Genomic DNA, 11883 nt, shown 5'->3' on the forward strand with positions numbered 1-11883 from the left:
GAAGGATGGAGGACAGGACCCCCAAATTGTATATATATTTTGTCTGCGGACTGAGAATATTTTGTGCCATGGCGCGGGTTCCATGGCACAAAATAGTTGCTGGTACGCGTGTACCAGATTGTGTTGTTAAAATATTCCACATTTTGTCCCAAGTTTATTTTTGAAAATAGCAGATCTACAAGCTCACAATGCGTCGACGCGTTGTGAGCTTGTGCTCATGTGGCCCTGATGGCACAGTTGCTGCTTTTGGGCTTGTTTTCATAGACCTGGCTGCATATTTCGCTCACAAAACCTGGCAACGCTGATTGGACTCCCTTGAATAGTAGCGACTTCAGCTTGTTTTCGTTCACGTTCTAGTAGTGTGTAGTGGCGAAAGTGCGTTCTGCACTACTGTAAGTATGTTGTCGAAAACCCTGATTAGTGGTCGCAGTATTATTTCAAGAGCTCTGCGGCCGTGTTTTGGAAGCATTGCATTGAAGCAATGCGACTTTGGCGGACCGAGTCCACGCCGCGTATTAACCCCCAGCAGAAAGTGCTCAGGAAAGAAATACAATGTGCCTCCTAGCGCTGAGTTTGTCGCCAGAGTCTCTGGAATCGCTACCATGGCCAAGCTGCCCTACCAGGAGACAGCGGATGGACTGGACGCTGCGTTCGTTGGTGTTCCAATTGACACTGGAACTTCTAACCGACCTGGAACAAGGTGGTGTAAACGGCCTCCAAACGTTGCTACCGCCTGATCGGTCAATCGTATGTCAAGTTAACCAATCACTACTACTACTGATGCCCATAAATAATGATTTCTCTCATGTCACCTGCCCGTTATGTGAAACTAACTATTCCAATTATCATATTTTTACCTTTGGATATGAACCATGTTCACCCTGGTGGTGTCCCTATTTTAGGCATATTGGGCTACTTATTATAGGTGAAATGTTTTATTTTATTATAGTATAGCCAAGAAATTCATTGCATTTATCAGATTAAATTCTGTGTTGCATTGAAGTAGGAAATTAAAATGGAATGCAACAAAGACTATTCACAGTCACACTGTAAATTCCCATGGGTGCAGCCATTCCAGAAGTAGCCTACACCAAGGATATTATCCATTTCTATCCACAACAGGTTTGGCCCAAGGCAGATCAGAGCAGAGTCTGCTCTGCTGAGGTCTTACAACAGTGGCACCAGAGCAGCACCCTATGAGTCTCTAATGGTTGCTGATATTGGGGACGTCAATGTCAATGTGTATGACCTGAAGGACACCTGCAAACGAATTAGGCAGGCCTACCAAAAGATCCTGGCCACCGGCTGTATCCCTCTGACTATGGGTGAGAATGTCTGATAAAGAAAGCATCTTTAGCAGCTCATTGTTGATGTTTTTGGTGTACATGTGTGGGCCTAGTATTGACCCCTGGTGGGGTTTAGGGGTTTAAGTGGTTAAATAAATGCACACGGTACAGTGTTTGATTTCTTTGCCAAACATGATGCAGAGTGTTGACAATTACAGTGCAAAGGTTGCCCACTATTTGGCAAGGGCCTCTCATTCCGTACAAATATTTAACCATCACTGCCATTTTACTTGAAGATTTATTCTGGTAAAAATTGTCAGTAGATGTTTTGATCACATTACAAGACTAGAAACAAGAGTCTAAACGCCCCTAGAGCATGGGGTCCTCAGAGTTACTATAGGGGGGACGCCAAATCTGTGTGACTTTTTTTTTTTACATTAACCACTTGAACCCTAGCATCTCTATTCTGGGAGTCCCTAATTTATCTCTGTCTCAGCTAAGGGGTCCTTGGCCTGAAAAAGGTTGAAGACCCCTGCCCTAGAGTCTTGCTCCGTACACCCAACTGACAATGTGGTGGTGGAGGAAAAGCCATGGAGTCACCAAAATCAATAGGGTTCATCCCGGAAACTGCCTATTAGGTTATAAGATATATGTTGTATGAAAAATCTATATTCTGAGCTTTTTCATAAACGAATTCCCTATTATTTTATACTTCGTCGTACGACAGTGTCAAGCAAAAAGCTCACAACGCATCACGATGCAGCACGTTGTGAGCTTGTAGAGTGCGATTATAGATATTTTTGAAACAGTTTGAACATTTTTTGAAAAGTTGCATCTATAAATGACATGCTCAGAATGGAGACACCTATTGTTTACCCAGTGAAATACAGTAACAAAAGCTTGTAACTAAATAATAACTACATTTATAATAACTACATTGGATTGATTGGAACACAGGTTCCTTTTTTTCCCCATGTCCTGAAAAATAACCATTTTGGACATACAAGGTTACTGCCTGACACAGTCACAAAATAAAGCTGACTTGACTTGGTGTCCACAGGTGGTGATCACACAATTGCATACCCAATCCTTCAAGCTGTCGCTGAGAAGTAAGTAAAAGTCCATTACAAAGGTAAAGTCTTGTTCTGATATTGTTACCCAGACATTGTTACCCAGTATTAGTAATTCATTGCAGCTCTATAATGTAAAGAATGCTGTGACAAAATATTTGGAAAAACATAATTTTTTACATACCTGCCCACAAATGTAGTCTAATCCATACATGAGAAACCAGACCCAAACTGTTTGCAGTGCAACACTGTATCATAATCCCATTAATCTGCATTGATTTGTCAGACATGGTCCAGTAGGTCTGATACACGTGGATGCCCATGCTGACACAAGTGATGTGGTCCTTGGGGAGAAGATTGGCCACGGAACTCCTTTCAGACGCTGTGTAGAGGAAGGGCTCCTGGACTGCAAGAGGGTCATCCAGATTGGCCTGCGTGGTACAGGCTACTCTCCAGATGCCTACGAGTGGAGTCGGGCCCAGGTACAGTGACGTACATTAGGTATTACAGTGTATGGAGATCCCCGATGTCATCAGTATCATGCCCACATACGGGCATGCCGATATAATTGGCATTTCAATTGGATCTGCAGTTCTGGTCAACTGGATCTCCATATATGCCTATATATGGGCATATCGGTCGGATCGGTGGTTCTGGACAACAGCCTTTCCAATTCCGAACGACTTGACCACTATTGCCGATGCGTGTGTGCCGAGTTTGAAGTTGTTGGTCTCATATATGACCATATATGGGCGTATCTGCAGTACTGGACAACCGCCTATCCGACTGACTCGATGCTGGGCACGGGGCACTCCCACGGGTCGTTGGCCACTCGCTCGCCGAGTTTGGAGTCGGTCAGTCGGACGGTTCTCGAGATACGTGAACTACAGGTAGACGTACTGAGATTTCGTGCATTTATTGTAAGATAGGCTTCTGCATTTGTGTGTTGTACAGGGGTTCAGAGTGGTCCAAGTAGAAGAGTGTTGGTTCAAATCCCTTACACCTCTCATGGCTGAAGTCAGGGCTCAAATGGGAAGTGGTCCAGTCTACCTCAGCTTCGACATTGATGCTTTAGACCCAGCCTTTGCCCCTGGGACAGGCACACCCGAGATTGCGGGGCTTACAACAATACAGGTAAGCTTGGTGTATCTGACCTCGTTCTTATTTTATTTCATTTTATTTACAGCATCATGGTTATATTGTATTTTGTGTGAATTCCTGCTTGAAGGTTGGTTGGTCACGACTTGGAGATGAGTATTTTGGGCAATTTGGTAATTTCCGAAAACACCCAGTGTGACACTACAACAAATGTTTGAAGAAGAACTTTAGGTTACTAGCATAACCCCAGTTCACTAGAACACACCTTCCCTGTGAGGCGAGGAAGCGGTTTACTTATTTGAATGGCGACTCAGCCTGCGTCAATACCATATATATGATAACACTTACCCACTGTATTGACGTTGGTTTGTGGTTCTGTGGTACCACCAGGGGGCACTATACCCAATGTGAGTCGATGAACCGGGGCTAAGCAAGTAATCAAATATTTTGATTCTATGTAGGGACTCGAGATTGTACGGGGCTGCCGTGGCCTAAACCTTGTTGGATGTGATCTAGTTGAGGTGTCCCCACCTTATGACACTACAGGTAATGGCCACACAACATTTATCAGAAATTCGTATTTTATTTTTATTGTGCATCAACTAATTGCGATTTTTCTTTTCTTGTTTTCAACAGGAAACACAGCACTCACTGCCGCAAACCTGCTTTTTGAAATGATGTGTGTCCTTCCAAAAACAAAATACTACTAATTGGTAACGACAAACATTAATTCAATCAATTATATTACATTGTTATATTACATAATTCAATTGGACCGTTTTTGCCAAAATCTCCTAAATGCTAATTATCAATCTATCAGATTTGTTTTTTGTTGAATAAGGTGTGTAAGCAGAGGACGTAGTATGGTTCAAACAATTACAACTTTATATAATAGATAATTAATATAAACATAAGCATTTTTATTACAATCAGTGAAAGGATATGTACTATATGAGATCCAGTAAAACATCTGCCAACAGGAATATATATTTTTTTGTTGTACCGTATAAAAAAAAAGAGTAAAATAAGAACTTACTACAGCATTGTGATAAATTCATGTATGTTTATTGGACCGCCAGTCTAGTTGTTATAATGCATTATAGTTTGATTATAAGTCATTATAATTGGTCATTGTGTGCTTTAAACATTTTGGTGGTCGTTCTTGCATAGACTTAAATGCTGTTTTTTCATTAACGTCTCTCCTACCCGTCCCTTCATCCTTCACTAATGTGGTGAAATTGGTTTAAAAAACGACAAAGATTCGATGGTCACTCACCATTTTTTACTTGTAAAGTTGAGGCCATTCATTTTGGACTGTCCCAAAGTGATATGGCATGAGATTAGTAGTAATCTAATACTAATCTAATCTCATACCATATCACTTTGGGACAGTGCAAAGTCCAGCGTACTAATTTAGTACGCTAATGTCAAAGGTTAGTGTAGTCTTTGATATTCAGAAGCAGCCTCGACTTTCTGTGTCCAACTGCTGCGTACATACTGTTTTTACTGTTAATAGATTTACATATATGCCTTAACAGCTGCCGCATTGATTTGCTATAATTCAGGTGGTCCACAAAATTAACATTTGGAACAACACTGCTGATGGTGGCGTGTTAGCAGTACCACCAAGTGGTGAAACATGAGAACTGCAACAGGAAAGACTTCATGCTTCTCAGGGAGTCATGTTAGTAGGAATAAACACAGAAGCACCCGGAAGGAAGTAGACTAAGAAAGGGGAGGAGCCAAACAGTTCCTGTTTTACATAAATTAGGTGGTGCCCCCAGAAGCAAAAGGAAAAGAATAGGTTCCCCGATTGAAGATTTGCCAACATCTTGAAGAGCTACCTGTATACTGTAGGTTATACATTTCACATTTTAAACATGACTATGCAATTATAATTGTATCATTGCACATCAAAGAAATAATGCAAGCTTGCATCAAAAAGATGGCTAAAATATTTTTCTGACAAGCACAACAAATTACATGTGCTTCAATTCCAAGTGCAGGGGATGAACTTTTTGAGGCACTAACCAAAACCCTTTACCATCAACTTGGCCGGGCACAAAACTCATTTTTTTAAATGTAATAAAAACAATTCTTGCATGTTTCATTTAGAAGGTAACAGGCATATTGGTTACTTATGCCCTTTACCTCCCAAATGTGTGAAACAGAATGACTTCATATCATTCGAACTGGCGTAAGATCATTCCCAACATTTTGGTTATTACCCAGTACATGTTAAAACAAGTGTAAAATACTGATGTCCTTTTGATATACAAATAATCCATAATCAACTATTTTCTGATGGTTCTTGTCCAGAATGATATACTGTATTGTGCCGTTTGCACTTCAAGTGAATAAAAAAATACAAGGCTCTACTTCTTCTGTACTTTTATTGTCCAATTGTTTAAAGGCGTATAACAGACACATACTAAATGACCAACTGTAAGAGCATTTTGCATTTCTTCAATCTCAAGATCTTAACCTTAGACGTCATTTTATGCCAAAATTAAGATGAAAACATACACATTGTGTGTATACAAATATACATCAATAAGAACATACAGTGGATGCTGCTGCAGCAAACCTCAACCATTCATGCAGAGTCAAACTTGAGGTTTTGTTTTGCCATGGTGCCTACTGCCTAGGGATCTGATATGAGACCTGCATGAATAAAGTCCATGTTGAGACAGCTATCATTGTCCGTTTTCAACCACTCAGCTCTCATCTGCCTCCAGGTTGATGTTGTTGCCAAACTTCGCATAGAGATGCACCTTCAGATCATTTAAAACTAGCTGTATTGCAGCTACTTGTCCTTCAAAGTTCTTGACTTCCTTCTCCAGTGCTTCCTATAGATAAAAGAGAAAGCCGTAAATGATGGGGAGGTGGGGCAGAGTTTAACCTAGCGATCACTACTATTTGCTCCACTAAAATAAACCAACAATGGAATCAAACAACATCTCAACAAGTCAGTTCCAATAAAATACATTTAACAGCTACCCTATGTCATCGACACTGAAGTCCAAAACTATTTTGATGAGAATATCCTGTGCCCTTAGGTCAATAAAAGGATAATACTTAATAACATTTCCTCTGTTGCCAATTCTTTAGCTTGAAAACGTACTTAGATACGCTGTCTAAGTAGGCTAATGTTGACCTCTCCTGTGTTTCTACCTAAATGTGTTTCTACCTAAATCAACACGTGTCTTGTCAGATCACTATAGTAACATGACAACACACTGTCAATGAGGAATAGAGATAACATGAATTGAGTTGTACGATGTGAATGTTGAAATAATAGTGTGTTTTGCTTTACATTGTGCAAGTGTGATTGCCACTTCAACTGGGATAACTCCGAAGCAAATATGTACATTCAACACTTGAATGCAGCGTGACGTCAATGGAATCGTCAGTGACACACCCAGAGAGCAATATATGTACAACGTATGGCTCATCTTTTTTTCCTTTCTGCACACCACTGCCCAATAGAATATGATAACAAATTATTGCTTAAGCACATCTTGACTGCAGAGGGGTTTGACAACTCAGTTCAGAGCAGGACAGGACTTTAGGTCATTTAAAGTGACAAAACTAAGTGATGTTTTATTTATTGCTACTAATGTGCATTTCAAAAGGAATGCAGTTGAGATTAAATCATTCTCTAATATATAACTTTAATTAAACTGAGCTTGAACTTTATCTAACAATCAATCATTCCTACACTTAACTTCGGGAGGATCTATCAATGATCATGAACACTATCGTAGGGGCCCCCCCGAATAAAAAGGTGGGTGGCAAGCTATGAGTTTTCTGAACGGTCTCCTCAATCAGATGCTGGAAAACTGCAGATGCTGAGAAAATGTATGCAACACAGACGCACCTTCGCAGCTTCTAGCATCTCTTGTGTTTCTTCCTGGGTGTGACTAATAAAGACATCGCCGATTTGATAAGGGATCAACAAAGAGTCATCATCAAACATCATGAGGTCATCACTTGCATCCTGTAAATTCTGCAGAGATTTCTGAAAAGAGAGATTAGCAGTGTGTTTACGTTTTGTCTGAAATGATTACATCTTCAAATCTTTATCACTAAGGTAATTAATTAATTAAGCACCAACAGGGATAACAAAATGATATCTTAACATGTTACGTATTCTATTGATATGCTATTCTCATTGGATTTTACTTAAAATTACTATACCAATATTACTGTGGTCTGTTACATAAAATTTGATTGCACAGACCTACAGTTTCAACACCCAACTACGAAACTTTGACATGGTAAAATGGTAAATGGTGCATTTATATAGCGCTTTTATCCAAAGCGCTTTACATAGATTGTGCATTACATTCACCCATTCACACACACAGTCATACACCGATGGCGGAGGAAACCATGCAAGGCACCATCCTGCTCATCGGGAGCAATTAGGGGTTCAGAGTCTTGCTGAAGGACACTTCAACACTAACTCTGCGGGGGCCCCCCAGCCCGGGATCGAACAGGTAACCTTACGGTTTCCAGGCCACTCTACCCCTGAGCCACTGCCGCCCCACATGAAAATGTAATTTGCTAAATCAAATTAATCATATTCAAAAACTAACAATTTTCCAGACATTTCAGACCAGAACGGTTTACTTAATCATTACATTACGGTCATTTAGCAGACATAATCCAGCTTTATCCTCTCAACACATAAATCACCTTACCTTCTTTGCTTCTATTTCATCTTTGAGTTCTGTCATTCGACTTGTGTTCCTTGCGAATGTGTTGATCTTCTTTTGATCTTCAAAGGTCACATTGACATCTTCAACCTGCCAGTAAGACATTTACTTTAAGCCTTTGCAATTCTTTAGCATCCTTTTTGTATGAAACTGTACCCCTGTGCTTTTCTTTGCAAACTGTTGTTTTGTTTTGTTTTATGTTATTTACTCCACTGCGCCCTCTACAGATCTGGTCAATATAAATTACCATTAACCATATCTGTAGAGGGCGCAGTGGAGTAAATGCAATAATTTCCATCTGGCTGACATTTTATTTTCTGCCCAAAAAGTGTATTATACAGAGAAGGTGGGGTGCTGAGAGGCTTCCCACCCTGGAGAATAAACGTTCAACAACACAAAACAGCCTTTGTTTCGGTGAGTAGCAAAGTAGTTTTGTTTATTTTTTACTACTAGTCCATGAGCCAGAGCCCCAAAATTGAGCAATGATTATCGAAAGAGTGGGCAAAACCAAACCTATATTAAATTGTTCATAGGGTCAATACGAGTAAATAAATATATGATAACCTCTCCACAGGAGCAGCTTTTTCATAGTTATCACACATTTTGTTATTTTCCCCATACGTACATGACAGGTGAAAAAATGACAACATTTAAAAACTAGCTATCATAATGAAACTTCCCCAGTTGATTACTTACATGAAGACAATGATTTATCGTATTACAAGTTTTCTGAAATTGTATATTTAAATATGCAAATTAAGCATTTAGTCCATGAGCCAGAGCCCAAAAATTGAGCCAGATATTGAATATTCCCTCGTTAAAAACCTTCGACTCCAACATCTTAACAAAATTAAGTAAGAATGTCTCTATCTGGCTTTGTCCAATGTTCCAATGTTGATTCTGGAAAGTTATGCAAATTCGGGCATACTTTCCTAATGCCAAATTTGCATATTTAAATATACAATTTCAGAAAACTTGTAAAACGATAAATCATTGTCTTCATGTAAGTAATCAACTCAGGAAGTTTCATTATGATAACTCTTTTTTAAATTGTCATTTTTTTCACCTGTCATGTACGTATGGGGAAAATAACAAAATGTGTGATAACCATGAAAAAGCTGCTCCAGTGGAGAGGTTATCATATATTTATTTACTCGTATTGACCCTATGAACAATTTAATATAGGTATGGTTTTGCCCACTCTTTCGATAATGAAATCTTGTCTGGCTCATGGACTATACAGTTGGAGCCCTCGCAGGGCAGTGGAATACAGTCTAGAAGCAGAGCCGAGCGACTGGCAGGGCGTTAGAGAAAACCTCTAACGCTCTGGACCAGGGATAGGTTAAAGTCTGCCCTACCTCCCAATCATTTACAGCATTCTCTTTTATCCTTAGGAAGCAAAAGACGATTTTAAGATGTTGAAAGCCTATTTTCTTTAGCGGGAACACTCTGAGCCCCACACCTCCAGTCTAAAATACACTTTCTGTCCAGAAAAGAAAATATTTCACCGAAAGGGGGAAAGGGTTAGTTACTCCACTGCGCCCCCTACAGATCTTGTCAATAGAAAAATTCCATAGACCAGATTTTTTCCTTCCGGTGAAATGTTTTGTTTTCAGGCCAAAACGTGTATTTTAGACGCGAGGTGGGGGACTCCGAGTGTTCCCACAAAGGAAAGTAGGCTTTTAACATCTTAAATCCGTCTTTGTTTTGGTGAGTAGCGAAATTGTATTTTTTCTTTTTACTACAGACGAGAGGCTGCGCCGCCTGCGTTACCGGGGGTATGCGGCCAACGGCTAGAAAGTAACATAGCGTTAAGGAGAACTCCTTCTAACGCTATGGACCAGAGCTAGCCTGAGCTAACACTGGAGTGATATGCACGAGGGTGTGGCCACGTTGAAAATACACCAGTCGCAAAATTGACAACCCGTCACTGGTATAAAAAAAATGCACATGTGCCATTATGAACAATGTGAACTAGAATAGCGAAGAAAGCATTCTTTAAATAGTAGAAACTAATATCGTATTCAAATGTTTTACTTACTACAGTTGTCTTCATGGTGGCTGCCATCTTGGTTTCCTTACAGTTCCTCGGCAGTGTTGCCGGATTTCGTGAGAGAGCTAAGTAACAAGATGAAAACAAACCCAAAAGAAGCAATTAGGCCACATGAGCGCTCTGAAAATAGTCGATCTACACGCGACGCGTTGTGAGCTTGTAGATATGCTATTTTCAAACAAATCTTGAAAGAAAAGCAAAACATTATTGATTTTTTTGAACATTTTAACAACATAAATCTGGTAAGGGAGTCCCTGGCACAAAATATTTTTAGATGGGGGGGTCCTTGAACAAATTAAATTAATATTAATTTGGGGTCCTTGACATTACCTAACCACTGTTTTAAACACCATTAGGAAACAAGCCCAAATAAGCAACTACACTTTTGAAACAAGCCCCAAAAACTGCAACCCGCCACTACCAATATTTACAAGCGACTTTACAGAAAAACCAGCCCAAAGTCGCTTATAATAAGCAGACATGGCAACACTGTTCCTCGGCTGCAGGAAGGTAATCTCATCCAACTGAACAGTTTAGTTTTTACTGCCACCTAGCGGATTGGGTTACCGCATAATGTTACTGCAGATAATTAATTACAAGCATATTTGTATCCATTTTGTGTCCATTTTGTTGGGGGGGGAAAGTCCATTGTGGCTGATGTGGAATATTCATAATTGAAAATAATTTTGGATCAAATTGGAGCTATTGGACCCTTGCGAGACCCTTACCCTGACCAATGGCCCTTAAGGGTCAGGGTCAGTGTTGGTCAAGGAATATTTGGTCAATTTACTCAAGGGCAGACTATCAGAATTAAGCATCCACAATGGCAAATTGGCAATGACTCAAACATGTGATTGAATCAACCGGAACTTCAGCTCTGCAAATATTTCTACAGCAAACAGGACTGCACCCAAGTTCAAATATTTACTGAATGTATCGACAAAGCTAGAGAGAAGAAGAAGAAGATGCACAGCAATACAATACAATACACACCAGAGTAACAAAATCAATGGTTTCAGACAGTTTTCTGAAAGAATCCCTAATCCAAACTAGAACTAGAAATGAGTGGAAAGAGGTTGTTTGAGGTCTCCTAGCTGTGTCAAGCACCACCATGTCTTGCATGAAATCAAAAGTTCACAGTACAACTAGGGGAATCCAACTCCCACCTCAACATGCAGGCTATATGATACAATGGGACATTGTGTTCATGGATTCCAAGCTCCATAATAAAAATGTAAATCAACACTGCACATTTGTTACTTTCTTTTTTTTCTTGTGAGTTGTTCTATTATTTCAAATCACTGATTGGAACAAGGTAATTCAAGTGTCAAAACCATCATGCCTTCTTTTTGGATTTCTACATGTAAAATTATTATGCAGATACGTTGTTATACAGAACAGGGTAGAATGGCCCTGAATACTGCTGATTAGGCCTACAAGTAACACTAATATGAATTCAACATTGAAATATAACGTTTATGTATTGTTATTGTCTGTATTTTAAACAGCTATTGTTGGCATATTTAACAAATTATCACTTTGACTTTGTTCACTGAAAGTCTTTCAGATATGTATGGTATATTACTGCAATAGCAAATATTTAAATGAAGGCCAATATAAATTTGAAAGTAGGCCTAATTGAGAACAATTAATTT

The 11883-nt window shown here is 39.6% G+C and overlaps 2 protein-coding genes across 3 annotated transcripts; one reads left to right on the forward strand and one right to left on the reverse strand.

Annotated features, from left to right (window-relative positions):
• Window positions 1-478: 478 nt before the first annotated feature.
• Window positions 479-5722, forward strand: agmat (agmatinase (putative)). Of its 2 annotated transcripts, XM_080443763.1 has the most exons (8): window positions 479-700; window positions 1123-1325; window positions 2347-2395; window positions 2643-2838; window positions 3311-3490; window positions 3916-4000; window positions 4091-4167; window positions 5020-5722. In XM_080443763.1, the coding sequence occupies exons 1-7, from the start codon at window positions 603-605 to the stop codon at window positions 4162-4164; spliced, it is 885 nt and encodes a 294-aa protein (XP_080299889.1). In that variant the 5' UTR covers window positions 479-602; the 3' UTR covers window positions 4165-4167; window positions 5020-5722. The 2 variants fall into 2 exon arrangements, with proteins under 2 accessions (XP_080299889.1, XP_080299888.1); XM_080443762.1 differs by lacking the exon at window positions 5020-5722 and having other exon boundaries at window positions 4091-4390.
• A 110-nt stretch (window positions 5723-5832) lies between these two features.
• pfdn4 (prefoldin subunit 4) lies at window positions 5833-10270 on the reverse strand. The gene is made up of 4 exons (XM_080443764.1): window positions 10217-10270; window positions 8161-8265; window positions 7335-7475; window positions 5833-6303 (listed from the first exon to the last, which is right to left on the reverse strand). Exons 1-4 carry the CDS (start codon window positions 10241-10243, stop codon window positions 6172-6174), a joined length of 405 nt encoding a protein of 134 aa, XP_080299890.1. The 5' UTR covers window positions 10244-10270; the 3' UTR covers window positions 5833-6171.
• Window positions 10271-11883: the final 1613 nt, after the last annotated feature.

Source organism: Gymnoscopelus braueri (assembly GCF_963280865.1).
Source record: "Gymnoscopelus braueri genome assembly, chromosome: 12".
NCBI lineage: Eukaryota > Metazoa > Chordata > Actinopteri > Myctophiformes > Myctophidae > Gymnoscopelus > Gymnoscopelus braueri.

What these genes read in the sequence shown, in the direction of transcription:
- agmat (XM_080443763.1), top strand. Translation starts at nt 603, where the DNA reads ATGGCCAAGCTGCCCTACCAGGAGACAGCGGATGGACTGGACGCTGCG. An exon ending in TCTAACCGACCTGGAACAAG is followed by an intron (nt 701 to 1,122) that starts GTGGTGTAAACG and finishes TATCCACAACAG; the next exon opens with GTTTGGCCCAAGGCAGATCA. An exon ending in CTGTATCCCTCTGACTATGG is followed by an intron (nt 1,326 to 2,346) that starts GTGAGAATGTCT and finishes TGGTGTCCACAG; the next exon opens with GTGGTGATCACACAATTGCA.
- pfdn4 (XM_080443764.1), bottom strand. Translation starts at nt 10,243, where the DNA reads ATGGCAGCCACCATGAAGACAACTGTA. An exon ending in ATGAAATAGAAGCAAAGAAG is followed by an intron (nt 7,476 to 8,160) that starts GTAAGGTGATTT and finishes CTCTCTTTTCAG; the next exon opens with AAATCTCTGCAGAATTTACA. An exon ending in AGATGCTAGAAGCTGCGAAG is followed by an intron (nt 6,304 to 7,334) that starts GTGCGTCTGTGT and finishes TTTTATCTATAG; the next exon opens with GAAGCACTGGAGAAGGAAGT.